Source organism: Amia ocellicauda, chromosome 15 (assembly GCF_036373705.1).
Source record: "Amia ocellicauda isolate fAmiCal2 chromosome 15, fAmiCal2.hap1, whole genome shotgun sequence".
Taxonomy (NCBI): domain Eukaryota; kingdom Metazoa; phylum Chordata; class Actinopteri; order Amiiformes; family Amiidae; genus Amia; species Amia ocellicauda.
In genome coordinates, this window is record NC_089864.1 from 5835259 (window position 1) to 5861453 (window position 26195).

The 26195-nt window shown below is 39.5% G+C and overlaps 1 protein-coding gene across 7 annotated transcripts in view; it reads left to right on the forward strand.

The window, feature by feature from the left end:
- cadps2 (Ca++-dependent secretion activator 2) overlaps nucleotides 1–25991 on the forward strand; it is a 143435-nt gene extending 117444 nt beyond the window's left edge. The window contains exons 19-29 of one of the 7 annotated variants that reach the window (XM_066723759.1): nucleotides 613–754; nucleotides 1290–1409; nucleotides 5975–6130; nucleotides 7009–7156; nucleotides 7737–7751; nucleotides 9296–9370; nucleotides 10095–10178; nucleotides 10304–10336; nucleotides 15506–15613; nucleotides 23517–23621; nucleotides 24985–25991. In XM_066723759.1, the coding sequence (XP_066579856.1) occupies nucleotides 613–754; nucleotides 1290–1409; nucleotides 5975–6130; nucleotides 7009–7156; nucleotides 7737–7751; nucleotides 9296–9370; nucleotides 10095–10178; nucleotides 10304–10336; nucleotides 15506–15613; nucleotides 23517–23621; nucleotides 24985–25155 (1157 nt within the window). In that variant the 3' untranslated portion in view covers nucleotides 25156–25991. The remainder of the gene's footprint in view (nucleotides 1–612; nucleotides 755–1289; nucleotides 1410–5974; nucleotides 6131–7008; nucleotides 7157–7736; nucleotides 7752–9295; nucleotides 9371–10094; nucleotides 10179–10303; nucleotides 10337–15505; nucleotides 15614–23516; nucleotides 23622–24984) is intronic. The other 6 variants (XM_066723760.1, XM_066723763.1, XM_066723761.1 and 3 more) reach the window with 6 other exon arrangements.
- The last annotated feature ends 204 nt before the right edge of the window (nucleotides 25992–26195 follow it).

Consider the following 26195-nt stretch of genomic DNA (forward strand, 5'->3'; position numbering starts at 1 on the left):
TTGGGAAGGGACTGTTTATATTATTATTATTATTCACATATAAAAGCAGTTTTGAATGACTACATCCCACCTCCGGAGGATAAAAAGGCTAGTGTTAATAATTAACGAGGAGAGTGAAGTGGAGTCAAATTAGTCATAATAGAGCGCAGAGTGATTTCTTAAGCCACCTCTCATTATCAGAAGAAACTCATTAGGTGAAAAGGTGAAAATCCCACTGGGGAGATCTAAACTTTGGCATCTTCTACCCTGTTTTCAGGTTTCTTTTTGCATCAAATCACAAACCACAGAATACATATTTAATATATATTATTCATTTTAATTATTTCCAGTTAATGCATATCAGGAGTTGAGCTATAGTTCATCTTCTGTAATAAACAATCTGTCAAACTTACACACACACACACACACACAAACAAATATGGTCAACTATGCCTGGTTTAGTTCAAACTTTTAATTACAGAATATCCTGCCCTCACCTGGAATCAAATACAAATATCAACTTTAATGCTTAATCGCAAAATATACATTTCCTTTTCTACACTAATAGCTTCCACAAAATAATTCTTATTTAGTAAAAAGTTTTTCCCTCCTTCTTTTCTCCTTCCCCGGCAGCTCACCTGTGCAATGGGACATTTCATAAGCACTTGCAGGAGCTGTTCGTCCCCCTGGTTGTGCGCTACATTGACCTCATGGAGTCCTCGATCGCTCAGTCCATCCACAGGGGCCTGGAGCAGGAGACGTGGCAGCCAGTTAAGTAAGCCATTTTATTAGCATTTGAGACCAACTATTGTTCCCTTATTGTTCTCTTTTAAATGTTATTCTTATTTTTATTGCTCCTAATAGCTTGGGGAAGCAGGGCAACATTATACATATTCGTATATAAGTGTTTGTTTTTAACTGGTCCTGCGTTTTTGTCACCGTTAAAACGTTTTGCAAAACAACTGATAATAACAGCACGTTGAACATTTAAATTATTATATTAGCAAATACTTTCAGTGAATTGTGTTTTATCAATAAATGAACATGTATCATTCAATATCATCCTCTAGTCCTGGTGTCCTTGCTGAAGGGGAATATATCTTATTGATGTATGTGATTTGATATTCATATATTGACTTAATTGTTACATTAACAAATGCACATCTGCATTTCCTTTGTTTGAACGCCTTTTAGTCCAATGGCGTCTCTGCCTTGTGTCTGTCTTTTTGCTATACTGATTAAATAAGGCTTAAATGCATAATTGTTTCCTTATCGGGGTTGATCTTGCTGTGCTGTCTGTTTCTATTCAGGACGATTACCAACAGCCTTCCCAATGTGCCTCTACCAAAAGTTCCCAGTCTGCCTCTTAATCTTCCTCAAATCCCTAGCTTTTCGGCACCCTCCTGGATGGCTCCTTTATATGACAACACGTGTGTATTTTGCAGGGTCCACAATGTGACCTTAATGTGCATGCTTGAGACGCATGTCCTGTTGTGTATTGTTGTTGTCATCCCTTGCTTGTCGTCCAGTAGCGCGTGGATGTTTGATGTGCACCTTTTCCTCCACATAGGGGATGTAAGCTGGTACAATCCAGTTCTCAATTCACTTGACCTGAAACACAGCAACACATCGTCCCATTACATCGTATTGCTCTCCCATCATTCTTGTAGAGAGAGGCTGTGTTTCGAACATAATTGACCAGTATTTTTAATAGTGTAGCAAAACAAAGCACATTTTTTTAAAAAGACCGATATTTCAAATCTGGAAGTTGTCCGGCGATGAGAAATAGACGTAACAACCTTGTCAGCAACTGTGGAGGAAAAGATTAATTGGAATTGGTCTGCAGGGGTTTCTGTTGTATGTAGTGATTGGTGTAAAGACCGAGGAGAAAAAACAAAACCGACCCGAAACTCAATAAGGAACGGAAATCCTTTGTGACACAGTTGTCACCCATGACAAGGAGAAAAGTCTATTCTTCTGTTTTTCCCTAGGTAATATTTTGATCCCATATTATTTAAAGAGAGTTAAAATCTGTAATCCAGGAAGTCTTCGGGGTCAATGGTTCTCAGCCCTCTGTGTACAAACCGCACAGGAAGTGATACGACGTTCAGAAGAGCCAGCCATGCCTCAGCACCCCACATAAATTATTAGCTTCATTGACACCTCTCCCCACGCTGATCAATACTGCTTTAGAGCTTCTCCTGGCGATGACGTTCAAACGATATCAATATATCTCCCCCGAAAGCAAAACGGCCAATATCGATGCACTTGATGTCAGACGGCATCCCGCTTTAGTGTGCGTGTGTGTTTGTCCTGTGCTCCGCATGTAACTCAGAGCTGCGTTGTCTTCTTAAAAGCAGTTTGGGCCTAATGGCTCCCCGTAAATTGTGCATTTAGTGTCGCCTTCTCATTCGGCAAGGTTGTCCTCATGCCTTTTACTGCCAGTGTAGCGTATACAGTACAAAAATGGTCTTTCTCCAGGTGTTGCTTGTGATTATTTCATTTTTAACCTTTAGATTGCGTGGAATAAATTTTTCGGCCATGTTGTAAGTATGTAGTCACCTTACTTCTCATATCAACATGCTGACAAGTAACCACTCTCTCGCATACCTCCGATGTGTGCAATCCGTACTGTGTGGCTCTGTGGCTGATTGTGTTCTTGCTGTGGTCTGTATTTTTTGGCTGGGTTTTACCATTTTGCTTCTTTGATACCGGTGCTTTGTCTCGATGCTGCGAAAGGCTAGGATTTCAAATCTGGACAGGAAGCCGCCTGTTAGATACATAGATAGATGCACTGTTCCTGTTTCAGTTGAGTCATTTCAACACTGCTTCACTACTGAGGTGAGGGTTAACAAGGGCAGTTTCTACACTACTTAAATACACTAAAAGATACTCCTCTCCTAATTGCTAAGCTGAACCCTCTTTAGTAAAAGGTCAGCATTCAGCCTCACACCCTTCCACATGTAATTATGTTATTATGACATACAGTTTACATATATAAAGCCTGTTTTTACTGTTGAATGCATCTCTGTGGTTTTTGAAAAGTATTAGTATTTTCGGGTGAAGGCACAGAAGATTTCTGAGCGCCATTGTGTTGCTGCATCGTAGTGTTTGAGGCTCCCCATCCCACCGGGAGTCCTAGTGTAAGACTAGCCAGTGAAGAATAGGACGAGACACGTCATTACTGGCTGACATACTTGAATGGAGAACACTAGCGGGACCTAGGGGCTGGGAGCTCTCGGCAAAGAAAACTCTTAATTAGCCGGGAAGGGAGTTATTGTTGAACCCATTTAATTGCATTGTAAATTGCAAAACTGTTTATATTGTATGTCAAGTGTGTAGGTAGCAGTCTTTTAAAGGCAAAGGTAGGTATATCTTTTTTTGCCTTTTTGCTCGTTGTTGTGCATTTTGTTGCTCCTGCGATCAGCTTTATTTTTCACCTGTTGGGCACCAGTGAGTCTTAAACACCAGGGGTTCTCTGTTTCTTTGTTTACTAGAGATCTGCGTTGTGTGTATTTATAGACAGATAATTGACTGAGAGAGAGGTTTAGCATAACCTGAGGAATCGGAAACAACCATTACAATTTACATTTGAAAGAGAGAACAAAAGATTCAACTTTCAGTATGCAATATGATCTTGCGCCTTAAATTGGGGGAGGGGGGAACCCATACATCTGTTAGAAAATAGAAACATTTTTACTTGACTTGGCGTACAGGGACGACTAATCTCAGAGCAGAGACATATTTTAACACGAGGTTCAAAGTTGCCCAGAAATCAGGCGCGTCTGAATGAAAGGAGACGCTCTGCTCACGGATTAATCTTCCCTCCGAGGTGATGCAGAGCTGCACCGCCATCTGCTCGTGCCTTGCAGATCTCTCCGATGGCATGTGTTGAAGAGGAGTAGAGCCACTCTCACCTCTTCAACTCCGCACAGTCTGAGAGTAGCTCACAAATGTAAAGGCATATGCTTCGCACGCCATTAGAAAGAATTTAATCCTAAAAAACGGGAAGGTTGTGTCGAGTGTGTTTTTAACACTGTGACCAAGTAATTAAGCTGTGCGTGTCTCATTAAGATCTCGGCAGCATCTCAGTGTTTGAGCGTTGAGAGGCACCGAATTACGGGTTCGCATCTAGAAATTCAGAAAGTTCACAAGACTGCGTATCCACATTCGTCCATGTGGTACAATTTTATATGTACAGATTGTGAATATTTACACACAAGGATGTTTAAATTCAAAACAGCAATTTTGGTTTTAGAGAAAAACACCCAAAGACATTTCCCCACTTTTCTTCCCCATCTGCTTAATTTCAGATACAGACATTGACATTAAAGCATTACATGTAGAAATACTCATTAATTACTGTGTTTTTGGAGTTTCATTCATATGATATTAGCTGTCCATTAAGACAAGGACATCACTGAACATGCAACTGATTTGACTGGGTGTCTTTCATCAAAACCACAAAGGACTCTCAGGTTTAAGGAAGCAATCACAACTTACAAGACAGTCTTGTGCTGTCTGCCCAGTTGCAAGCCTCCTGCCAGTCCTTTGGGGGTGGAGGTCACGGCTTCAAATTCTGCCCCCCGCTCTTGTAAAATGAAGGATGACTGCAGGGCAGGACCCGATGCCCAGTGAACTTGTCACTGTATTGTGCCTCAATGCCACGCAGTCATGTGGCAGTTCATAGCTGGGAGTGTGCACGGTGATCCGGCAACTACTTGGGTTGGCCGTGGTTTTCCCCGCCTGGCAAGACCTCTCCACACTGTACCTCGTTTTCTCAGTGCATTTCTAGCTTTGGTTTTAACATGCTATACACACAGTTTGCTTCTTTAAGGGCGGGCGCAGTCATGTCAGACATGTGGCGGGGCGCTTGATGCATCAGCGAGAGGAGCACGTGACCGCAGGGATATCTCCCGTCTTTGAGGCTGGCGAGATCTCGGGGCTCCCGGGTCGTGCCGCGCGTCTCTGACGGGCTCTCGGCCTTGTTGGGTGCAGGTGGTTTCTCACGGTTTCTACTGAGACACGGGGCCAGTAGAAGGTCCTCGGTGCCGAATTTCACTGTCCACTACTGGATACGTGGGTGGCTGTTCTTTTATACCTTTTCACACTTTAACTGCATTTCGTGCTGGAGAAACCACTTGGTGATTATTGTTTAGGCTGCTTGAGGTCTTTGTAACTTTAACAAATAAAACAAACACAGTTTTACCTTACTAGATATCTGTGCATTGGACTCACCTGTTCTCTAGGTTTATGTGTGTGTGTGTGTGTGTGTGTGTGTGTGTGTGTGTGTGTGTGTACACTGTATGATATATACTTTGGTGCTCAAAATCAAAAAAATGTAATGAAATCCAAGTGAAAGCATAATCAGATCAGTCAACAGGCATTATATAAATTTAATAATCTCTTGATTATATCCTTCTTTCTTTTTTTTCTATTTTTGTTTTAGTCCTGTTGTGTTGAGAGCCAATTTCATGTTGAAAAACAAAACTCTTCACCCACAAATCACCCAATTCCTCAGGGAATTGTATGATGTTGACGAATACAATATTATATATTTGTGCTCCAGAAAAATAATCCCAGATATTTCCCTTTCTGCTTCAGCCACTTTTGTTTTGTATATCTGCCATTTGGTTTGTTTTTCTGTATCAGTGGTTCTGTATGCGATGAAGTAGAAGTGACTTTTGCAGTTTCCTCTCCCAGAATGCCCTTTGCTGTGAAGGGAAACCATTACATAGTCATTGTTACAACATTGTCTCAAGGAATACCAGGTCCATGAGAGTAACACCACAAAATGGCAGAAAAATGCTCAAATTCCCTTTTCAAATTGATTATTAAGTTCCAAATCAAACTGGTTTAAATGTAACGTTCGCATATTGGTTAGTATTACTTTGATTTCCACAGTATATGTGTGTGTGTGCATGTATGTGTGTGTGTGTGTGTGTACATAGTGGTGTGGTATATGTCTAAAAGTGTCAACTGTGTTCATTTGCAGCAATGGGTCGGCAACATCGGAAGACCTGTTCTGGAAGCTCGATGCTCTGCAGATGTTTGTCTTCGATCTGCACTGGCCAGAGCCGGAGTTTGCTCAACATCTGGAACAGCGACTCAAGCTGATGGCCAGTGACATGGTCGAAGCCTGCGTCAAAAGGTCAGCCATTCGGGATCTGTACCCTTGCCTGTGTCGCATTTCATCCAGTTCAATATCTGAATGTATGCATTGTCCTGGACTAATGGAAAGTCAAGTTATAATACAGGGGTTTTCAAACCGGTCCTGGAGTAACCCCTGCCCTGCTGGTTTTTGTTCCAACCAAGGTCTTAATTGCTTAATTGAATGGTGTATTGCTATGTTAGGTCAATTAAGGCTTAAATTAAGCAATTAAGACCTTGGTTGGAACAAAAACCAGCAGGGCAGGGGGTACTCCAGGACCGGTTTGAAAACCACTGGTATAATACATATATATATTTATTTTTTAACTTCAGGAGATTAGGGATAGTATTCCACTTCATTTCATTGCTTGTTGCATATGGATACATTCAGAGCAAAGAGGTGGCCACCTTAAACATCAATTTCTGTCAATACAAGTCCCAATTGTGGGGTTTTCTACTGCTATATCTCCATTATCGGCCTATATAATCAGTTTTACAAATGTTTGTATTTGAGAGCCTTATGTTGTATGAGGCTCTTATTTTAAAAGTCCTGTGTGGAAACCATACAAATATTTGTGTCATACTTCTCCTTCAATTTATCTGTATTTGGAATTGTTGAATAACGAGCGTTTGGCTAACACTCCTAAAACTTCAGTATATGAAATGGGCGTTTGGGCTTTTTAGTTTTTAATCTGCATTATTCAGCATTTTTCTGGTTTTGTTTGTTTATTAATTTTTTGATTGGGGTGGATGCTTGCTGTTTTGTTACTTCTATTTTGTTTCTTTGTTTTTTAATGCTTCGGAGAGAAGAGTGGATATCTTTTTAATTGGTCCCAAAAGAAGATCCATTTAAAATGGCCTTTTTTTCATTTTCACCAGAACAAAAGCGGCATTCGATGCCAAAATGCAGAAGGCCAGCAAATCGACTGATTACAGAGTGTCTCCTTCTGTTTGCACCATGTTTAACGTGCTAATGGACGCCAAGAAGCAGAGTGCCAAACTGTGTGTGCTAGCTGCCGGGCAAGAGGTACGCGTGTTGACTGTCTTTGCGTGCGTCGAATGTTGGATTTGTTCCTGAGCGAACATGTAAAATAAGCGATTGAAATGCTCTGTTGGATTATGGCATAAACAAAATAAATGTATGTACTGCTTATTCAGGAATGTGTATGAAGGAATTTCAACAAGTATCCTTAATTGGATTTTATTTTATTGTGTAGTAAAATCTATATACAAAAAAAATAATCTAGTTTAAGGTATGCAGTTGACACGAATGGTCTTCCATACACTGTTAAAATGACACCACGGCCTGTTGATAGTCTGTCTCTGGGTTTCAGTGGCCCACATATTGTTAGAGGGATTCAATAGTCTGCGTTTCATATGACACTGAGTGCTGTGTTACTTTAATCACGTGATACTTCAGTCACATTTGACATGGTCATCATTTGTCTTCATTGGTGCCAATTTTAAACGTGTGGAAACTTATTTTGATCCATCGTAATGTTTTTTTTTTGTTTGTTTTTTTGAGTCACTTTGATTTTGCACTCATTTCTTCCCTGTTTTAATTTTCCTGCATCTTATTTTCTCCTGTACATCCATTTTGAATCCAGATTAATAAACAATGGGTAAGTGTTTCATTTTCATATACATCAAGTATATATTTATTGATATGTATGTGTATATTTTGTCATATGTATATATATATATACTTTATAATAGGTATTGTATATTATTTTTAACCTAATTATTCATTTTATATTTTTCAAATGTAAGGTTCTTGATATGGGCAGCTTCATGCAATGCATTTTATTTTAATTTTCCATTTCCTGTAATAGCTTTTCAGCACTAGTTCATCACCTCATCTTTTCACATCGTAAAAGGCTGTGGAGAAAACTTTCAAAATCGTAGAATTGAAATTCCTCTGGCTTGTCTAACTAATGCCGATTTCCCATTGGGTATAATATTTCAAAGACTGAAGTAAAAAGCCACAAAGGAGGCAGAAACAGCCTTTGTGTTTCATACAGACACTTGTCCGTCTTCTATCTGTTTATTTATTTATTTATTTATTTATTGATGTGTTTTCTCAAAAGGTTTCTTTAAAAATGAATCATGTCTTAACAAGTTATTAGTGGAAACTGAGTTTATTTACATGATCCCAGAGTAGGTACAGCTACGCCAGATACGCTTATTGTTTTAGCCGGCTGTAGGATTTCTGTATCATCGTCGTTGCGTCTGTGGCCTTGAACTGAACATGTTGGGTTAGGCTTTAGAAAACGTATTTGCCTAAAAGTGGTTATTTGAAGCCTGAAACCAGATAAATGGAGTTGAGAGAAGAATTGTTCTTTTTTGTTGTCACATCCTCAGTGCAGACAGCCTCCTAATATAAAAACGCAAACACAATGGTATTAATTGAAAGATAGAGAAAAGTCCTTAAGATGTATTTTAAATGCCATTTATTTATTTTGAAGAAGGGAAAAAAAAAGCAATTTCTTGAGGTTAAAGAAAAGGGTGAAGTGAATAAGGGGCTGTTGGCTTGACCTCTCCGCACCTTTAATTTGTTACCAATCACCCTTCTTTGTTGGTTGAAAATTTTAATTTCGATTTTCTTTAGAGACGCGGTAAAAGGAAATAGTCAATTTTTTTTATGAACTTCTGCCTGCCGAGCTGCCAGCAAAGGTTTCTTTCACAGGAACAAATGGAAGCTTTTTCCTTTTTTTTTTTTTTTCTTCAGCACAATTTAAATAACTTGTGAATAAGAGTTATCAGACATGAAATGCTGCATTAATTGAATCTTGTGCGAGTCTTTCGTCCTCCCAGCTGGACCGGTCCTTTAGAAAAACACAAGGCTGTCCTAATTGTAATAAAGACAAAAAGTATCCTTCAAATTCCTTCGCTTAAATGAGAGTGGGAACTCAATTCACTCTTATAATAGCCCTATTAGCTGCTTAACTCAACTGTGTACATGGGAAGGATTTCTGAGCTCAATGAGAAAAAAAAAAAAAAAGCTCTGGGTGGGTAGATTGTGTGCAGGGTTTTTAGGTCTGTGGTCTTTGCATTAACGAATCGGTAGCAAGCAAGAGAGAGGCAATTTTTTGCGGCTTTTTCCAGTTTCTGTTACAAATGTTTACAAAATTACCCACCTTTCTTTTCCCTTTTTTTCCTATCTTAGCAGCAGTACCATTCCAAAATTGACGACCTGATTGAAGAGGCTTTCAAAGACATGATTTCCTTGTTGGTTTCTAAGGTATCGTGGCAAATTAAATTCAAATCTTGATGTGAACAGTTGAACGAGTTTAAAAAAAAAAAAAAAAAAAACCGAAGAATTGATCATTTTCCAGTTGTCCGGTATTTATTTCCAGCCTAATTTAGTTTTTGTTTCAACATGTTTTATTGTTGTTGCGCTGAACCCACTGCCACCGTCGCTTTGGTCGAAGACAACCCGTCTCTCTCTCTCTCCCGCTAATGAGTCCAGGGCTCAGCGGGGGGGATTTCCAGTCCATGAAAAGATAAATGATTTCATCACCACTGCAAATCACACTTTACTATAACATTCATTGCAGGTCGGTATCTTTAATGGAGCTGTAACTTAGACTTGCGGGGCCGTTGCTCATAGCTACACATTGCAGGCTCGGGTCCTGGAGAAAGTGAACCAGATCCTTTATTGCTGTGAATTGAATTTAAATGTGTGTATGTATGTATATATATATATATATATGTATATATATATATATATATATATATATATATATATATATAATTAGAAGAGTTTAAAACAAAGAGAAAACAAATCAAAATGCTGCCTTTTATGTGTAGGTCTTCCTGTATAACACAATTCACCGAATTATAAGTCGATGTATTTTATTGAAATGATGCGTTTCTGGTTTTTAAATACCCACTTTAAGTACACAACATCAAGCACCTGTTTTATTGTGAAGTAATAAACCTAACCAGAGATCTCCCCCCTGCAGTTTGTTGCCGTTCTAGATGGCGTGTTGTCCAAGCTGTCGAGATACGATGAAGGCACGCTGTTTTCCTCCATCCTGTCCTTCACAGTAAGTACCGAGGCAGCACTTCTATACAGTGTCGACCACATAGTGATACAAGTTTGCTTTTTATTGTTGCATATCTTTTAGTCAAAAGCCACCTGTTGGTATTTATGTGTCTCTTTGTTTTCAAGGTGAAAGCAGCTGCAAAATATGTTGATGTACCTGTAAGTATCGTCTCCTTGACATTAAAAACAATCAAACGACAACAGAAAGAAAAACATGCAGGATATTTATTTACCCGTTGTTGTTGTAGTAGTCGTTGTTGTTAAGGGCCCTGTTTAATGCTGCATTACTAGGAGCACTCAACCAGAAACAGTGGCACTTTTCTAGTATTTCCAATTCACTTCTGTGCTATTGGTACGAGTCGTAAACTTCTGCATGAACATCTGTGACCTACATAGCCAGGCTACCAATTTCTGTTTGTGTTTGTTCCTTGAATGTTTATTTTTGTCATTGTTGTTGTGCATCTGTGTGTGTATTTGTAAGGTTGTAAATTATTTCAGCTACACCAATATATCTATAGAGGATTAAGCCATTTTCAGTGTCAACCAGATTTAAGATTGCTGCTTGTACATCAATACCATAACGTTGTCTACCAGTACTGTACTTGTGTAGTAAAATAAACATACTGAAAGACACCCCAAAACCATCAGCTGTCATGCAGTGCCATTGTCTGTGGTGTGTACCGCTGGTGTGTGCCTCTTTGCTACCATCACAAAACAGAGTAAAACAATCTTATGTTGGTAAACGTCCTCTGCTGTTCACTTCTGAAATGTGTGAAAGAAATGATCCTATAAAACTGATGATAATGTTGTTGTTATTGTTTTAGATAATAGCTTGCTCTTTCACAGAAGACAAGTCACTGCCATTGGTCAACAGCTTTTTGACAAATACGCGTTGTGGAAAGATCTAGCAGTGTGATAATGCTAGCGTAGTCTTTCAACACGAGCAATACATGTCTCTCAGGTGAGCTGCAGAGGCGAGTGCTGTTTTGATCAGTGTCTCGGTGATACTCTTCTCACAGTGGCCCGTTTTCAGAGAGATGCGATGAATCCGCTTCAAGACGTTACTGTACCCTTTTAGAGAGGGAGAGAGAGAAAAAATACTTCCATAGATCTAGGAGATAAAGCCCTCGATGTGTTCTAATACTCTGTTATGGGTCATGCATTAAACCTATTTTGTATGCATACATATACTGAGTGTTTTTTTTTATCAGATATATAAACCTGTCTGTATCTGTAGAAGGAAGATGTTTAAATCAGTTTGGACTTTTGCAATAAACACTTACAACTCATTAAAGCGTCAAAATGATGTCCTGCAAAAGTATTTAAATGTGAAAGGATTAAAAAGGGGCGGTGGGGGGTGCTTTTCTAGACACAGATTATATAAATGTGGTCGTTTAAGATTTCACCTTCTGGGTTGTTTCCTTTTTCCCTAGAAGAAAACAACTGATGTCATTTTTTTCTCTCTCTCCTGCTTAGAAAGCATGAGGTAAATAAAAGGTGCAATGACAATGTTCCTGTTGGCTGTGAACAAATGTGTGACCCTGTCACGAAGGGCTAAGCTTCTTATTGCATTGTGAACGCGGCTGCTGAGAACGGCTCGGGAGGCGGACCCACCTCCCTCTCCCAGACAGGCATGCGAGGGCCGCACCTGTGGGACTGGGCGGAACAGCAGGAAGCGATAGTTGCAGTAATATATAATTATCAAGGATTTTTCTTTTTTCTCTTTTTTTTTTTCTCTGCAGCACAAAATGCTTATCTGTTCAGGTTAACTAGTAATTAACCTTGAGTTAATTAGTTGAATTGTACACCGTAAATTCATGTTAACAATTTCTTCATCCGCGGATGTCAGTTTGGGGAGAAAAAGAAAGAGGAAAAGAAACGCACAAAAAAGCATTTTTGGCACCTTTTTGTTTTCAAACATTTCCTTCCGCTTCTGCTTCTAGGAACGTAGTCCTTGCAAAACAACAATATGAGGACATTTGCAGCAGTAAACCTCTGTGTGTTTTTTATGGGAATACTGCTCATAAACTGAACTGGCCTATATTTTCCATACATTTTTTATATACATATCATTATCATTATTATTATTTGCTATTACATATTTATTGCACTACATGTATTGCATTTATAGTCTTTGTTTTGTACAATTGCAATTATAGTACCTTGTATTACAAACTGAATATACTGTATTTGACATGTATTGTCCATTTGTTTTTATACAAATTGCAGCATATTTTCAACATTATTCTCATAAGAAAATGTAGAAATTAATATTAAAAATAACATGTGTTTTTATGATAAGTGTGCTGATGTGTTTCCCCCTGCTACCCGTGTTGTGAACGCTGTCCTGTCACAATCGGTGCATTTCAGTGTGGTGGACATCAGGAGAATAGAAATCATATACTGACTGATCCGATTAATCTGGCTGTGTGTTTATGGTCATTATCTTGTTAAAATGGTTGCCTTCCTAAGAGACTTCTTCAGTATTGTCAAGGAGTGGGTGATATTACCTCCTTTTTGGCTTTTTAACTTTTTTTGGAACATTTTACAGCTAATCAATCAATACATTTTTATATGGTATCACACCCATCACAAGGTTGATCTTTACACATTAAAAGAACGAGTGAGAATGAGACTGATTAATACAGAAAAAGTAAACCTAATAAACATAATGGAGTGCAAAACCAAATCAGTTGAAACAGAAACATATGATGTAATAGAGAAGACTATTCAAACAAACTATTCAAACTTGTCTCATTTCAATATATATGTCACTTTCCCAAAGGAAATTGTGAAGATATTTATTTCAGGGGCCGATGTCAAACTTTCAGCTCCAGAAACCTTACAAATGATGGTTGGAACATCAACATTCAATCTTTTTTTTTTTCCTCTATTTGAGCTTAAATCGGCACATGACAGATATGACCATAAAATTAAACCACGGTTACACCATTTAAAGATGCATTAACAACATGTATGTATTTGTTGTTGTTATTATTCATATTCATTATACATATTTAGTGTCTCTAATGACAACCTAATGAATGAAAGAAATTCATGAAATAATCATATAGTGCGGATTAAACTCTGATCATTGCCCTGTTTGGAATCCGAAAAGCACAATTGTCTGTATATAAAAAGCTAATTTTGATTGTGTTTAAAGCACACAAAGCACACTGGGAAAAAATGTTCAAGTGGGAATTGCAGCAGGGACACCGATAACTATTAGTGCTTTCTTGCAGGTAATTATTCTGAGTACCTGTTATATGTGCAGTACAGTAGCTGAAAAGAGCTCTAATGCTAATTGGGAACTGTCGCCAGCTGTTGCAGTCACTCCTTTAAGTTGTATATGTTTGACTAATAATTAGATATAGTCTCACGTTGGAGGTTATAAGAAAAAGGAAAAACTCAAGGTGTGAAATTCCCATATGGCATTATATGACTATGACAAGGAGACAGGCAGCGGGGAGGAGGGTGAACCTAGCGCCGTCACTTCTAAATTTGTGATTTCTTAACCCTTTCTGAGACGTGCACACACATGAGGGAGATAGTGTACCTTGATAGCGGCTTTTGCCTCCCATTTATGAAGGTCAATTAGGTGATTTTAGTGAGTTTGTTATATTTATATTTTGTTTCCAGTGTTCTAAACTCTGCTAAAGGACATGAGATGTTAGATTTAAATAGTTTTTTGCCACAAAAATGAAATGAAATGAATTTGTCGACCAAAATACTGTAAGCACTGTGTGGCATTTGTTAAGAGGCTGACTTGGCCAAGATGAGATGATGATGATGATGGTTCTCCTTAAACAGTTTTAGTAATTTGTTTCACACTTTGTTCTGTGCAGATATGTCTACAAAAGCTTAGCAGACCTGCTGTGTAAACGTATATGTAATTGCAGTTCACAGAGTTCAGCTGATCTCCACTCATTGTGATTTGTGTTGCACATGTTGACTCTTTATAGTGTGAATCGAGTGGGATAAAAATGAGCACACGTTTTCCAACTTGTATATGCGAATACAAATGGTTACACTATCTTAAAATGTCTCGCGTACAAAATATAGTAAATGGTCAGATTAATTTTACTTTGAAAACGCAATCCCTTTACCGTTGGTGGGAACGACGCACTGAGCGCTGTCTTTTCTCAAGGATTTGATTTGTGAGGTGTCGTGGATCGCACAAATAGTCACAAAGTTTTACCCTCACGTCTGAAATAATCCTATTCAATCAATGATGTGTTGATGTTTATCATCTGAGCCATATGGAATAATACAAGTTTTAAATAAGATGGTGTAAAATGTAATTATTGTGGTAAATGTATCGTACTGCCTGCTTTAGAAAGACTTTGTCGACTTGCACAAACAAACACGAGGAAGGGTTTGAGAACAGATTGACGCGTGCAAAATAAAACGTGATGTTACTGGTCGTTTATACCGTCCATTACCTTGTCTTTCACTGCGATTAATTTATGTAACAAGTGGCAATGGTAACCCATCGAAATATCAAACAAAACTATTGTCTTTCAGTCATCGGAAGACCAGCGTGTGTAGGATTCGATCTGGACTAGAACAGAGCAAAACTGCGGAGAAGCTACAGTTTCTTACGCCGCTCGTGCTGGAGATAGTGTATTGTGAATGCATTCAGTTTTTGTTTTGTTTGTTCATGTGTTAATGAAAATGGAATATCACAGATAAAACTAATTGAAATGAAACAAGCAGACACTGAAACAAGGTGTCAGATATAATGCAGCCTTCACACAAGCTCTTCAACCTCAGCTGAAACACAGTCCCTAATTGCACCTCTTAAGGGGTCTGGAGAAGTTATAAAACCTACAAAATCATATTTAACAAATGATGCGTTCAAGGCTAAAACTCTTTATTTAATAGTCCCCTGTGTCTCTGGAGGCTGTGGCCATGCGCAAAATGTATCGGTGAAAGAAAGCATAGTTTCTTTGTTTCTGCATCTTCAGATATGTAGAGGCCATAGTATACAGTCATTTGTTAAAAGTCCTCTGACCGGTCTTTGTCCTTTTATCTTCTTACCTACCATTCCAGTGTCTTTACGTGTTTTGAGCATCTCAAGGGGAAGATGAAAAACAATTAAATGAGAAATGAAAATATGTAAATCGGAGGGAAGCGGGTGCCTGGTAATTAACTTGTAATACTTGTATATCTGAGGTAAAATGGCAGTAAACACGATCTACATCTCTTTTGACCGCCAGTGTATGTGAGTCGGTGTGTTTTATTTATGTTCTTGTTCGTTTGCCGTTCTCTCCTAGGCTTTGTCCTCAAACATATTATTTCTGTTTTGTTTTCTTCTTCCCTGCACAGAAACCTGGAATGGACCTGGCGGACACTTACATCACCTTTGTGCGGCAGAACCAAGATATCCTGAGGGACAAGGTCAATGAGGAAATGTATATTGAGAAAGTATTTGATGTAAGTGACTACCTTTGTACGGCACGTCTTGGAGTAGATTTCGAGGGGATTTGTGGTGGAAGGGCAGGGGAGAATAGGTTTGTGCTTTAGCTAACTGGACCAAATGGTTACAATATGTTTCTAAACTCTTTTCATTTGCAAATGCATGACACTGCTTAATTTCAGTCATTTTAATTACCTTATTGGCAGCGCTGTTTGGGACTTATCCCACACAATAATGTTTGAGTTGCCTTCACCAAATGTATATCTGCATTTGTTTTTTGTGCCATTTTCTCCCCATTATGTTACAAGTTAGTTTTTTTTGTCTTTCTAATCATCCAAATGGTTTGATGAAAGCAATTTAAATCAAACGCTGAAGCAGTGTCGGCCGGTCAGGGTCTCGTAGTCCGCAGAACGAGTCACGCGGAGACTCAACGCGGTGGACAATCAAAGCGAGATGTCTCCCTTATATCCCAGTCTAGGCTGTGTTTGTGCAGTTGTACCGGAGAAAAGGAAAAATATCATCTGTTTCTAATAGGCTGGGTGTTAATATGTGTGAAAAAAAGGATTTTATGAAAGTGTTGGTGCCCTGCAGGGGTAGAATAATTATCATGCCTCCAGCTGGCACCTCACTCAATTTCAAAATTCATAGTTGATACTTTTGCATTTGTTTGCTGTTGTGGTGCTTCTTCCAGCATATGTTTTACATTTTCAGCTTTTAATTTTTTTTAACACTCACGTTCTCGTAAGTACAAGTGAAATCCTCTTTGGATAAATACATCGTCGAGAATGTATAAATATATTGACCAACTGTCTACATACACAGAAATCATTTATCACATACATTATTCCGTGTAACAGATATCGGAGTTCTTGTTTTCATGTTTGAAGACTTTATTAGATACTGGGCACTGGTAATAACCAAGCATTGGCTCATTGCCGTCTGAAGTTTTCCTTTTTTCTTGCGTTTCTATTTCTTCTGCTACCAGAAATTTACTTATTTTATCTGAGGAAAACTTTGAAAAGTGTTGTACAAAACATGGCAAAAATTGTGAGGATTTTATTGGTGTTTTAATTTGTTCTCTCTGTTTGGGCCTTGACTTTATTACTGAATTGAATTAACATCCTTACCTAACGAGTTTTTTACCTAGTTGACTACGTAGCAGAATTAATAATTTAGTCGGCAACATTAACATTTACAGATGTTAAATGATTGTACATCTTGAGGTAATTAATATGAGACCTTTTCAAATATTCAAAGACATTCTACATTTTAAGATGTCTTTAATACGTCTGCAAAAATCCTGACGTTTCAAAGGTATCTATAGTTTTCAATCATGTTAAATATATATTTTATAAATAAATTATTTTATGATGGCTTAAATCTAATATTCAATTTTGAGATACCAATTAAAATATCTCTCCAATACAATTTTATTATAGTTAAATCTGATCTCCATTTGTTTTAGAGACATCTGAAGCATGTTTAGTTATCCTTAACTATACCTTTATTTAGGAAACTTTGAAATGTAATCTGATCTGTATCTCTAAATTAGTTGACTTGCCGTGCGAGTGAAAGAAATACAGAAGCGAAGTTTAATTGACAAGTGCTTTTCGATCCTAAGTTTTAGTAGTAGATCGTATAGAGTGACAGTTTTCAGGGGCATACTAACAAAATATAGAGGTGCTTTTTCAGTCTTTGAAAAACATCCCGTGGATTTAAATTAAATTTAAATACAGAATTAATATAGAAAAGTTGTTTTGTTGTCATTTTAGTGAAGGTTTTCCTCAATAAAGAATTGAACAGACAGCTATTCTTCATATGACAGGTGCTGCATTAATAACAAGCCAATAGACCAGAAAAATAAACCCAGAAAAGCAAGTGGTGATATTTTCACAAAACCATCACAAATGTCAGATATTGGTCACCTCACTGAAGTGGCTCAAATATCTCTTAGTGCAGTGTAATACAAAAAAGTCTATTAATTAATTTGTATGTGATAAAATGATAAATCTTTGAACGTTTATTTCGTTTTTCGCAGTCCCAAAGACAGATGGCAGAGAGCAGAAAAAGTCTAATAGAATTACTCCTGACTTTATGATTGACAGTTGCAATTAATTTTCTGCACTAATTAAGTGGTATGAATTTAACTATGGAGTATTGTAAATTAATGGTTTGCTTCAGACACGTTACATAGAAGAGGAATTTCGTAAACTGCTTTTAGCTGATGCCACTGTGAAACTCAACAAGTCAAAAGTCACTGATGGAAAGAAAAACAGTACGTGGATTTCACAGTTGGGGTTTCTATCCACCATGCGATTCTCAGTACAGACTGGAGCCTTTGTCAGGAATTGCAGACAATATCAGCGTAACTGTAAGAGGATCACAGATTATTTTCCATTCAGAGATAACAACAGTACTGAATTACTTTCCCTTCAGTCAATGCTATCAGAAGGCATCGGCTAAAGTGAAATAATTAAAGGCAATCGTCATGCCTGGATCATTAAAAACAATAAAAACATGCTGAACGTGTTAGAACATTTCATTAAATATGTTGTTTGTCTCCCTGTAATGCATTTCTTTTTCTAAATCAAAACATCTTATTTGTCTTTTTTTGTCCTCTATCCCGGCATCAGCAGGCAAACTGAAACGAGTTATTTAAACCGAGAGTAACCAAGGCTTTTTTTTTGGTGAAATCTGATATCAGAGCATTGCTCAAATGTGTGTTTTGGAAATACATCAGAAAAGGACCATCTTAGATATATTGTATACAAAAATCAAGACATGCCTTTTTAACATTTAACAGAATTCACATAACATGCTACATGAACACATTTTAATTGTAGAATCCAATTATTTCCCCCTCTTCATCTCATGGCAATTGGTTTCCTTTTCTCATCTAGTCTAGAAATGATAATCTTAATACTGGTGTTCTGTGGTGATTTTATTTTAAATGTCTTTTTTAATTTTTAATTAGTTCATCAATACCAGTGTTGTACTTTAGTTGGCATAAATGATGCAGTGGTTTACGATTTATGTTGGCACTTCCTTAGTAAAGAAGAGACGGATCATAGTCATGCAAATGTCCCAGCAGAGACATTTCGTGTGGCTGTATTTGGGTTTTGATAAGTATGACTTAAAATATATATATCTATATATATATCTATCCTCCCTGGAGCTCACCAAACAGAATCTCAAAGAACAGAATAGCTTTAAGACCTTTAGAAAATCTTTCTTTGACAATAACTCCAGTATAATATAATCATAGTATGTTATGGTCAGCCTTTTCAGTTGCTGAGGTTAGGAGATGAAAGTTGATGTTCTGTTGCTGTCTAGACCCTTGCGTAAGTCTAATGAATGTAAAACAGTCAAAGTGCTATGAAAAGAGCAAAAGCCTGCACTTAATGTTTCAAAAAGATCAACCTGTGCCAAAGAATTTCACAACCGAGGAGCTACCAGACGCTCTGAGATTTTTACCAGGACGATCAGATGACTGACAACTCTGTAATTATTCAGGATTTCGGTATCGGGAAGGATTTCAGGAAGTTTTTTTTGTTAAAACTTTCAACCAAATGTTGACAGCAGCCCTGTGAAGACCTGAGGGCAGTGCCCTGCAATACAAAGAGACGCTGCCGACCGTAGACAAAACAGGCCTGAAGTAAGGTAGACTCGGAGTAATTAGTTCAGAGGGGATTGGGACCAAGTATACAAAGAGCTAATCTCACTTTTGTCACACCTTCTGTAATAAGTGATGTTGGAGCTTTAGTGAGGATGTCCAGCGTGCTGAGAATGAATACCCCAAGAACAGAGGCTGACTGAGGCCTCGTTGCCTTTCAGTCTATTGTATCGGACAGACAATTGTATGAATTCAATACGGTTTACCAACAGATACTGACTAACGTCCAGTGTATCCATCTTTACATCGCAAATATGTCAAGAATTGCCTTCAGCGTTTCGTTTTTTCTTGGGTTTGTTTGTATGCATGTTGTATTTGAGTTGTGGTGCGTCTCTTTCAACTGCAGTGGTGCAAAAGTCTTGGCTGGTTTGTTATTGAAAATGAGAATTTGTCATCCATTTCAAAGATAGATAAATAAGTCAGCTGAGTTCTCTGTAAGTTTTGTTTGATTGAACAGGAGTTCCAGTACCACAAAGACCCTTCACACGACCTATTAACTTAAAAAGACATCTGTTGTGATGTTATATAATTAAGTGATCATGTATTTTTCAGGAAAAAACATTACATCTAGTAGCTACTGAATTCTAAATAACACTTCACTGGTCGTCAGTGTTTAAATGAAGATTATAAGGACATAAAGGTTAAGACTGATGTGGGGCAGTTAATCTTTTGTAAACTTACTTATGGTCTTTTTTTTAGAGCTCTGTGTGTATTTAGAACACTGTAATGATAATATCTGATAACGATGGGTCAGAAATCCAACTATTAATTGAATCTAACGTTTCTCAATCAATACGAGGGAGAAATGCAGGGTGAAGCCTACAACATTGCATTTAAAACAAATTAGGTGTCCGATTAAATTAATGTTCATCCACATGAGCATTAAATCGTTCTAAAATGTGATCTATTAAATCTATATTAATCTACTATTTAAAGCATCATACTCGGTATATAATGGGAGTCAATATGTTGTGTGAATTGTCATCTCATGCAGTTGGGGCGAGAGGTTCTTGCTGCACAAAATAACATCTCTTAGAGACGCCGTTCACACGCCAAATTATCTTATTATAAATCACACACGTTATGATTAGACACGCATATCTGTAGTACAGTGAGAATAACAAAAATATGACAAACAACCCATTCTCTCTGCTTAAAAATAGATCCACTGCAACTGACCCGCAGCGACCGATCTGTGTTGTGTTTTCATGCCAGTTAAAAACATCACAAAGCAATTAGAAACAAACGCACCTCCTGTGAAACTGGCGCCACCAGCACTGAACGTCATTAGTAACTGAAGACGTTTTAAACACTGATAATTCTCAACACGGGATGACATTTACACACGAGATAAGAGGCAGAGGAATGCCGCTCTGTGATTGGCTGGTTTCTCACGTGATTTATAATATATAATATATATATTGAAGAGAAGTTGAGAACTGTCCACCAGGCTCAACAGGAACCTCTGCAGTCTACAGCAGCCCAGCGACGGCAGCACTTCGGCAATCACCTAATTAACAACGCAGGCTTAAACAGGCACCTCAGCTGCCAGTGTAGTTAGCCGCCTGTTGGTTCTCAGCAGGACCTAGTGGTGCCTCTCATTCTCTGCCCTAGTGGTCTCCTGCCCACCTCGTTTTGCCCTATTGAAAGCTACTGTTTACCACAGCTTGAGCCCGTCCCAGGGGGGCCGAGTTATTATCAAAGGATTACAAAGATGTAGTCTTATTGCTCAGACATTTCAGTTTCCTTGACTATGCCAGAGCGCTAATTAGCTGTGACTAATTAAGAAAAAATGTTCTGGCTGCAGTGCATCGTCTTACCGAGTTCTAGAGAGCGGTCGGGGGGGTGGGTTAGGAAAGGGGGTAGGGGGATGAATGGATTGAAAAGCTTTGCCACTGATCAACATGAACAACTCCTTTTAGTCTTTTAAAGCCCACAATTCACCTTTCAGTGCCGAGATATTGCTATTGTAGTTAGCTGTGTTGATCTTTTAATTGTGCTTTTCTTGGCATAACTTCGCCGCGTACGATGATCACTAATTAAGCACCCCTTCCAAAAAGAAACAGATACGTGGTAACTGCTATTTTTAATGTCATTTATATTGATCAAGAACAAACTAAATATGACTTTCGCTTTAGTTTGTTGTAATAAACTCCACTCAGTCAGTTACAATTATGAGAATCGTGCAAGTGGAAACTTATGCTCAATGTAGTTAATCTGAAATAAAAAGTTATTTATACATATATTCCACGTGTTATCTTTAACTCAATTTTATTATTTTAAATTCAAAATAAGACCTAAAAGGTTACATGAGACAGTCACAGGAAATGTTTGTTGTTTTCTTATTTGGTTCTGTTCTGATCCCCCAAAAAACAAATTATAATTAAATATAAAGAAGAATATACCCCAGAACTTTAAAAAACAATGGGTTTCTTATTGTATATTTCTAACCCCTTACTAAACGACACAGACACTTGGATAGCTTAAATCACAGCACATCATATAAGCTTATGTTTATTATATATAATAAAAACGTGGGGGGGGGAAACATCTAAATCTGTCCCTTGCTCCAATTTTTTCCCCTTTCCTTGAGAAAGTCTTTAATAGCCGCTGTTTAACTCATCCCAGGAATGAACTCTGCTGCGAAACCTCTTTTGAAAACAGTCTGCTGAGAAACAACTTTAATCCTTGTTAGAAAATTGCAGAGTCTGGCACGTTCAATTAAAACAAAACCGAAAATAGAAAAACCCTACCCCAGTCCTGCTCCCTTTGTTGGCCCTGCAGAGCGGAGAGAGGGGCCCTTTATCACGGCAGCCCCACCGCCCGCCTCGGCCGCACTATTTAGGTGAGAGGAGATTTGACAGCCTCTGCGGACAATGAGGGGGCCTTTATGGAGATGCTGTCACGATGAAGAACAGAGCTGGGGATCAGTGCCAGGCATTCAGGGCTGCCCCCTTTTTTCTTCTCCTTCTTCATTGCTTCAAATTGTTAACTCAAGACTAAAGGTAATCGGGGAAGGGGGCTGGGGGGGGTGTTTTTAAACGCCGATCAGCCGAGAGAGTGCTTGTCGCCCCGTCGCGGCAATCTCCATAGTCGGTGGCTACTGTTGGCGCACAGGGTGTTTTTGTGTCATTGTTGACCTGTTTACTATTAAAAATGCACGAGTGCCCCGGCCCCCTACCCCTCCAGCGCTCTTTTATAACCACCGCCACCTTCTGAGGCCCTGCGCTCCGGCCGCGGCCGCGCCGATCCCCCTCCCGACTGGGGTTTGGAAACTTCGCGGCAAACACTAGATTAGACTGATGTTCTGTTTTCCGTGCTCCCGTTGATTTGTTGAACCTTCCCCGGGCTGGATAGCAAGTACCAGCTTGATGGGAAGACAGGCCACTAATGTGATTTACCAGCCTGCAGTCATGAACAATGAGTGTGAATAAATACAGAGGTCTCGCCGTGTCAAACCGAGCGGCTTCCTTCCCTTTTTACATTGTGAGGGAGATGTGTCGGGAAAAGTGAGTGGATAATACGTGCCCTTGCAAGAGTGCAGTAATCCATGAATAGGAATATAATACCGATTTAGATTTGAGGTTTTTATGAGGTCTGCTGGCGGGGAGAGCACACGCCTGCCGAAGGTTCACAGGTGTGACGCCTCCTCTTGACTGTTAACTTAATCACAGCAATTGGGACACTTAAGAGCATTATTATTGTGCAAAAAAAAAATTAAAGCCGGACCCAGACGCTGGCATGTAAATGTGTTCCGACGTTCCAGTAGAAATAAAAATACGTGTTTATCACTGTTGTGTACGTATTCGAATCGTCTCTTTCATGCAGTTTTTTTCTTTTAAATAAACATTACATATTCCTCTGGTATTCTTCTAACAAACAACCTTGTTTCAATGACGTGTGGAACTGCTTGGGAAAATTTGTAGGGGGAACAAACAAACAAACAGACAGACAAGCAAACAAAGCAATCAGCTGAGAGATCTTATAATTGAATGTGCCTCTGAATACAGTTTCCTGGTAGTATAGATACAGCATATTATGGCAAGTATAAGGAGATTTCTCCCACTATAGTGATTTGCTCGTTTTTTGTTTGTTTTGTGGTGCCGTTCGACGTTAATCCCCTCTCCCGAAAAACCCTGAACGCCACACTGATCCCTCCCCGAACTGAAGATGCCGAGGTGTCTCTTCGGGTGTAAACGGGTCAAGCCGGCTACACGGCAGTGATTGCCTTTGTCATCTGTCCACAGCAATGGTACTGCAGCTCCACGAAGGGCATCTGTGTCTGGCTGACGGACCGGCTCGATCTTCAGCTCCACATGTATCAGCTGAAAACCCTGATCAAGATCGTCAAGGTAAGATATTCCCCGTAATGACAGTATGTTGATGTACCAGGTCTGTTCAGTCTAAAATGAAGATCAATAAATGGTATGTTTTCTACCGTACTGAACGTGAGACTTCAGGGATCATTCGTTTTCCTTTTTCCCCCTCCACACTCCTGGTACGGCAGTAGCTGTCGAGTTGATTATATTAATCTCCTCAACGGTGGCTGTGGCACTAATTGTTCTGCTTGCTACTGTCAAAGAGGCAATGCGAACAGTGCGGCCCAAGGGGTGGGTTTACTCCTCTAGGACGGGGTATCTAGGGAAGACCTTCGACCAGAAACGGAGGAACCTTACGCAGGTAAACAAGCCGACTGAGGGATAGAATAAATATAGCGGAGAAGGAGCTCAGTGCCTTTCAGACTCGGTGTCTTAACAACAATCTGGCACTTGGAGTTATATGTGAGTGAATGTGTGTATGTGTGTGTGTGGTATTAAAATTACAATTAATATTGACTGGTGGCGCAATAAACAGCTGTAGTCTTTTTCCCACTTTAAGACGCCAAATGGATAAAAGCTCATTGCTCTGCCACAGTTGCACGTGTTCCTGCACGTCTGTGTCCCCGTGTGTCTGTCCCCAGATGTGTGCTGTCACTATTATTGCTGCAACATAGTGTCCAGCTGCTCGCCTCGCTCAGAGCTCAGATTGGCTGTAGAGAAGTGGACAAATACTGGATGATGAAAACAGGCAACAATGCGACAGAACATGCACTGTCAATATCCCACGTCTTTCTGCGATCGAGACACCGATAGGCCAATAATGAGTTTGTTTCGTAATAAAATAATCCAGAGGAACAGGAGACAGAGATGCGGAGGTTCCTCGGACTCGGAGACGGTTCTGAGCCCAGAGAAAGACAGGGGCGTTGATAGGTCGGGACCTCGACACAGAACACAGAAACAAATCTGTAATTGGGATGAAATTAATGCTGATTAATATGCAGTTTTAAGAGATTGTATTACTGTCTAATCAGTGATATAGATCAGTAAATATGAGGACATCGGACCTTGTGAACAGCTCCTGAGGCGTCAGGGAGGTTTGTTATCAATATACCGATATGTTTCCCTCGCCAAGACAGTTAATCATTGTGAGAGCGTCTCTGTCAAATCAAACGGGTTGCTTTGCCCTTCTTTCTCAGTCTGGAGAAGTGTGTATGCGTTTCTCCAGACTCAGAAAGAAGGGCAAAGCGACACGGACCCCGTGTGAGCCCGTCTGATCAGTTCGATAAGTGCCGATTTGGTCCTTGCAGCAGTAGCACTGATTCCTGGTGCTGAATTTAAAACACACCACCCTTTATTTCCTCCCTCTCTCTCTCTCTCTCCCTCTCGTTTCATACAGAAGACCTACCGTGACTTCAGACTACAGGGGGTGTTGGAGGGGACGCTGAACAACAAGACCTACGAAACCGTTTACAACCGCCTCACCCTGGAGGAGGCCACGGCGTCAGTGGCGCAGAGCGGGGCGCTGCAGGGGATTTCGATGAGGGACAGCGACGAAGAAGAGGGATGATGCCCATGAGAGAATCGCACGGGGTCACGCGTCCGCCCCCTGCGCCTCTCCCGAAACAGACACGCACTAGAACTAGAACTAGCACTGCCGCCATCACGATGGTGTTGTTTTTTTCTACATCGATGCCAAGAACACTCATTCTCAACTGCTCTATAAATACATACATATATAAATATATATAAATATAATATACCAGATGTGTGTAAACCGTTTCACTTTTTCAATCTTGTCGACTTTAATCTCGTTACGTTCCATCGTGTAAAATCGCACATCTGTGTTTCTCACGCTAATGGGAACGACCGTCTGAGTGCCTAGTACTTTGATGAACCGTGTTTAAGCTGTCACAATCTGTCGAGTGTGTCCAATTGTGCGCCGAGGTGCCGTCACTTCACCCGCACACACTGGGCGCGTCTGTGCCGAGACCCAGCATTCGAATATCCTTCTTTTCTTTTTTAAACTTCTGCTCCTGGTGATGTCGTCTCCCGAGGGCTACAGGACCAACGCACTCTGTTCCTCATTACCGGGGTGTTAGTCATCCATTTGTGCCTCTGTGCTTCTCATTGGTGACAAAGTTGACGTGACGGACACCGAGGCCCGTGTCCGGCGTGTACCTGTGTGTCCAGTGCCAATCTAAGTGCCAAGATTGTGTGCATAACCTTGGGAAGAGATGTCTGATGAAGTTATGCCGGAACACTTGAAAGAGGTTGTCCATTACGTTCACAGCCAAACTACTTGATAACTCCTTGGCATTAAGACTGTATATTTATATTGTCACATGTACGCCTGCATTTGTTCAGGTGCCCAGTAAAGTGTTAGAATAAAGTGTTTTAATGAAATCTGACTTTCTGTATTTTCTGTACTGCACGACCCTTCGTTTTAAGAGTCCCTTTGAAAGTCCATACATCTGACGAATTGAAAAATAACATTTATTTCCCAACGGTTCGGAGCTCGAACGCTACCTGATTGTGACTATTTGTGAATTAATTACATTTGCTTTTTGACGCTCTTACATTTGGACATTGTCCACCACACAATGAATG